Source organism: Perissodus microlepis, chromosome 2 (genome assembly GCF_051167445.1).
Source record: "Perissodus microlepis isolate ML-2025 ecotype Zambia chromosome 2, ASM5116744v1, whole genome shotgun sequence".
NCBI classification, from domain to species: domain Eukaryota; kingdom Metazoa; phylum Chordata; class Actinopteri; order Cichliformes; family Cichlidae; genus Perissodus; species Perissodus microlepis.
In genome coordinates this window covers 34,826,342-34,831,341 of record NC_140462.1, presented here as the reverse complement: position 1 = coordinate 34,831,341, position 5,000 = coordinate 34,826,342, and the positions used below count along the sequence as shown (strand labels likewise).

At 48.7% G+C, this 5,000-nt stretch overlaps 1 protein-coding gene across 2 annotated transcripts in view; it reads left to right on the top strand.

Annotated features, from left to right (window-relative positions):
- Positions 1-4,879, top strand: part of LOC146393040 (uncharacterized) — a 5,063-nt gene extending 184 nt beyond the window's left edge. Inside the window, exons 1-2 of one of the 2 annotated variants that reach the window (XR_014797244.1) lie at positions 1-3,939; positions 4,685-4,879. The exon at positions 1-3,939 is cut by the window's left edge and continues 184 nt beyond it. Coding sequence is in view for 1 of the 2 variants with exons in the window: in XM_084908998.1 (XP_084765124.1) it covers positions 1,663-2,931; positions 3,736-3,795 (1,329 nt within the window). In the remaining variant the exon portion in view is untranslated. Of the gene's footprint in view, positions 4,003-4,684 lie in introns of those variants that run through there. The other variant, XM_084908998.1, reaches the window with a different exon arrangement.
- The last annotated feature ends 121 nt before the right edge of the window (positions 4,880-5,000 follow it).

Sequence of the window (5,000 nt, the reverse complement as noted above, 5' to 3'; positions counted from 1 at the left end):
GGATAAAGCGGACATTGACACATCGGTGGAGAAGCTGGTTCTATCCTTCGGCCTGAATAACAGGCGTCAGAGGGATAAAAATGCACCAATAACGGAGCTGAGAAGAGCGCTGAGGGTAGCACGAGTAAAATTCTCCCAAGCTGACATTTATGTTCCAGTTATTAACTTTTCTTCTGCCCTTTCTAAGACAGAACAAGACACATTATTGCACATAAACAATTTTATTACAGGTTTAAAGGAGCACATTCCTGCTCTACCTGCTGATAAGTTCAGCACAGAACCAGACAATCTTCGCTGGACTGACAAGACTGCAGAGCACATGTTGGCTCATTGGAATAATCATGTTAATGGAGCATCTCCATGAAACCCATTTGAGTGACTTATTTTATGTTCATTATGTATTTCTGTGCTTGCGGGAAGCTTCAGGTGCCATTATGTGAGAGTGTAACCCCAATACAACCCACTAGGGGTTGCTATAACTCTAATTAAGGGAATCTTCCCCTTCTTTTTACCCCTTTGTTTTCTACAATTTTTACTTATATAGGCCCTTTTATGGCCATCCCATTATAAACTCCTGGCCCTGAAGCCTTCCCTAACCTTAACCTCTTTTAACCCCATGCAGGGATCTCATTCCGGCCCCAAACCTAACCGCCTAGAGCCCTATTTGGACATTGGGCCCTAACTTCAACCCCCATCTTTTTCCGGCCCTAAACCTAACCTCTGGATTCCCTAAGCCCACTTTCAAGCCCTTTATTTGGGTTGTGAGAGGACACCTTCCTCCTGGAGAGCAATCTGTGAGTGATGTGGGAGCCCGGGATGGGAACAGGTAGGACTGTGCATGGAGTTTGGCCACCTTCGGTGGCCAACCTCCCAACTTTCGTTCCCCCTAACCCGCCCGTGCCACCTGGCCCCCACTCGGGTCATCCTATGTCCTCACATTGCAACAACTGAGAGGAAAAGAAGTCCCCAGTAAGGGGCATCGGCTGAACTGGACAATAAAATTATGGGCCGTTTATTTGTGTGTTTTGATTGTGTATATGACTTGACGTCACAGCTGAAGAGGCTCATTACAAACTGTATACATCCATTATTGTTTGCAATCTGAAGCCTAATTTTGATTTGATGTTCTTTAACCCATTTACTGGGACACTTTATGTTATTAGAACTTTTTTATGTGATTTTTTATGTGATATTTTGTTTTCAGACGGTTCCTGAAAGCAGCATGCCTGTGTGCGACCAATCAGAACGGTGTTTTAGAAGGACCTTTGACCCTAAGCATGAGTCTCTTTTTTATTGGCTATTCAAGCCGGGGACGCTAAGCATTATGGGAAATGTGTTCTGTTTGGCACAAGGACACATGCACTTCCTGTTGAGCGCACACCTCCTGCTTCGGACCGCATGTTTGGACATGTTTCTGCTTTTAGCAAGCCAGCCTGATGAAGGTACATTCAGAACCGAAACGTTGCAACATTTAAGGCTTGCTTATTAATGTATTGGGTGATTCATGGAGTAAAAGCTCATTAAAGCGCTCTTCAATCACACGAAAACGCAGTGAGTTTTTTGTATGTGATAGCAGGATTGCTACATATAGCCGTTAGCCTTTGTTGTTAGGCACACCAGTGCTAATACAGTACAGCTAAGGCTAGTATACGGGCTTCAAGTATGACCCCCTGGTTCGAGAACGAGCCGTGGATCGTGGTGGAACACCGGAGGAGACGGGGGTCGGGCCGTGGATGGTCGCACAGACGGACACCGTCCCCCCGACGCAACGATCGCACAGCCTACGTCCCGGTTTCCAGGAGGGAACGAAACGGAGGTGAGGGAGACTTTTTCCGCCCGCGGCAGCGAAAATGGAGCGGAGAGCCACGTATCGTGGACCGCTACGCTGCTCACCAGAGAAAAAGACCCGAACGGGACCGGACAGCGGACCGGGAATCAACTCGGCATGAGCGGTACGTAAATTCCTCCAGAACGGACCGGGCCGAACCTCCACAGAAGAAAATACAGTCAGATGATCCTGACTTCTCAGCAAAGGTTCGCATCATTCATAGACTCATTAAGACAGTGCACCATTTAAAGAATATTTCGGGGGACGTTCCTCCTCCCTCTCTGAACAAGATAGCTCACAATCTAAGGACTGTGATTAAGCCAGCTATCCCCAATAGTGCAGTGCAGACGCTAATTGAGGGCAATGCTAAGAATTGGGCTCATACAACCATCATAATCCTTCGTGACCATTATAATGAACGCATGGAGGAGGCAGTTAAGACTCTGTTTGAGTTTCCTGAACAGGACTGGAGAGGCCCGTTTGAGATAGCGGCGTCCTGGGCCAAAAGGAATCTGGGCCGCCGTCTTCAGCCTGAATCCTTGGAGCAAACTGAGGCTTTCATTGTGGCGAAGCTGGCAGACGTGCGGGCAACTATTGGACCGACGGAACCAGATCATCAGCCACAAGCAAATGGGGAGGTGAGACATTTGGACATGATTGCACCCCTGATTGAAGCATCAGCTTCTCTGCACACACAACCCGCAGCACTGCAGGCCACTACTGGCCGGACCGTTTCTGTCACAGCACAAGTCTATGCTCCACCCGCAGCTGACACCACACCCAAAACTACGACTGCTACGACGTCTGACCCGATTGGAGGTGAACATCCACTCTCCGGTAGGACGGGCATAGATGCAGACGAGGAGGGAAGAGACGGCGTTTTGAGACCTGCCACTCCTCCTGTGCATCTACAGGACTCAGGGCCCAATCTAGTGGCGCCGAGAGACCAGAGGGTGAGGAGAATCCCTGTAGCACTTCATGGGGCTTCTTCTGTGGGGACATCTTCTCCCGCCATTCAGCTACAACACAACATGGAGGCGAGGGACCTCATACAGGGGGAATCCACCCCCAAGAAGACCAACACAGCTTCAGTTCGACAACAGGTATGCACCCCGACGCGACATCCAAGCGCAAAGAAAAAGCTCAGAGAGTGGAGACTGCATACAAGGGAAGCATCGGTGATCATTGGAGACACCAATGTGGGCTTGATTCCTCCTTATGTTGCGGAGGGAGTCCAAATTGACAGCTTTCCAGGAGCCAAATGGGCCCATGCAGAGATCCTTTTGGATAAAGCGGACATTGACACATCGGTGGAGAAGCTGGTTCTATCCTTCGGCCTGAATAACAGGCGTCAGAGGGATAAAAATGCACCAATAACGGAGCTGAGAAGAGCGCTGAGGGTAGCACGAGTAAAATTCTCCCAAGCTGACATTTATGTTCCAGTTATTAACTTTTCTTCTGCCCTTTCTAAGACAGAACAAGACACATTATTGCACATAAACAATTTTATTACAGGTTTAAAGGAGCACATTCCTGCTCTACCTGCTGATAAGTTCAGCACAGAACCAGACAATCTTCGCTGGACTGACAAGACTGCAGAGCACATGTTGGCTCATTGGAATAATCATGTTAATGGAGCATCTCCATGAAACCCATTTGAGTGACTTATTTTATGTTCATTATGTATTTCTGTGCTTGCGGGAAGCTTCAGGTGCCATTATGTGAGAGTGTAACCCCAATACAACCCACTAGGGGTTGCTATAACTCTAATTAAGGGAATCTTCCCCTTCTTTTTACCCCTTTGTTTTCTACAATTTTTACTTATATAGGCCCTTTTATGGCCATCCCATTATAAACTCCTGGCCCTGAAGCCTTCCCTAACCTTAACCTCTTTTAACCCCATGCAGGGATCTCATTCCGGCCCCAAACCTAACCGCCTAGAGCCCTATTTGGACATTGGGCCCTAACTTCAACCCCCATCTTTTTCCGGCCCTAAACCTAACCTCTGGATTCCCTAAGCCCACTTTCAAGCCCTTTATTTGGGTTGTGAGAGGACACCTTCCTCCTGGAGAGCAATCTGTGAGTGATGTGGGAGCCCGGGATGGGAACAGGTAGGACTGTGCATGGAGTTTGGCCACCTTCGGTGGCCAACCTCCCAACTTTCGTTCCCCCTAACCCCCTAACCCCTAACCCTAACCCTAACCCTAACCCCTAACCCCCCTAACCCTAACCCCTAACCCCTAACCCTAACCCTTTTTCCCCATAACCTATCATTTAAGCCTCATCATACCTGCAGTGGGCCACTGGAGGGAGACAAATCACCAAGCACTGAAATTCAAATTTTGCACTGCACACCTCACAGTGTCTGTCTGACTGTGTGTGTGTGTGTGTGTGTGTGTGTGTGTGTGTGTGTGTGTGTGAGACAGTTAGACAGACAGAGAGACAGAAAGAGAGAGAGAGAGACAGAGAGAGATACAAATCAAAAAGCACTGAAATTCAAATTTTGTACTGCACACCTCACAGTGTCTGTCTGACTGTGTGTCTGTCTGTGTGTCTGTGTGTGTGTGTGTGTGTGTGTGTGCGTGACAGAAAGAGAGACGGAGAGACAGAGAGAGATACAAATCAAAAAGCACTGAAATTCCAATTTTGCACTGCACACCTCACAGTGTCTGTCTGACTGTGTGTCTGTGTGTGTGTGTATGTGTGTGACAGACAGAGAGAGAGAGAGAGAGAGTGAGTGACACTTGCTGTGTATTTAAAAAACAAGCACTCAAACAAACGAAAGAGAATTACAGACGCAGAAGGCGATTGCACTGTTTGTGGCAACCGACGATGCCTTGCTCTCCCCTTGTACAGTGCGTCGTGAAGGCATGTGTGGACTAGGAGATGAGAGGAACAGGAGCCACAGAGCGTCAGCGGCAGACATCCAAGCTGCACATGGCACACGCGGCGCCACGCAGAATAAATGACGTTCCTGAGGCGCAGCCCAAGGCCAGCCACCCGTAGCCTCCTCGCCTCCTCCTCCCGGGACCTTTGAGGAGCACCCCCCAGCCACAGGTACTCATTCCAATGTTACATAATGGCCCAGCATCACAGGCCATCTCCTCACATTGAAATCTCTCCTGATTTCTGTTGCTTTTCCCTCATCTCTGAGCCGCTGAGTGTGTGTGTG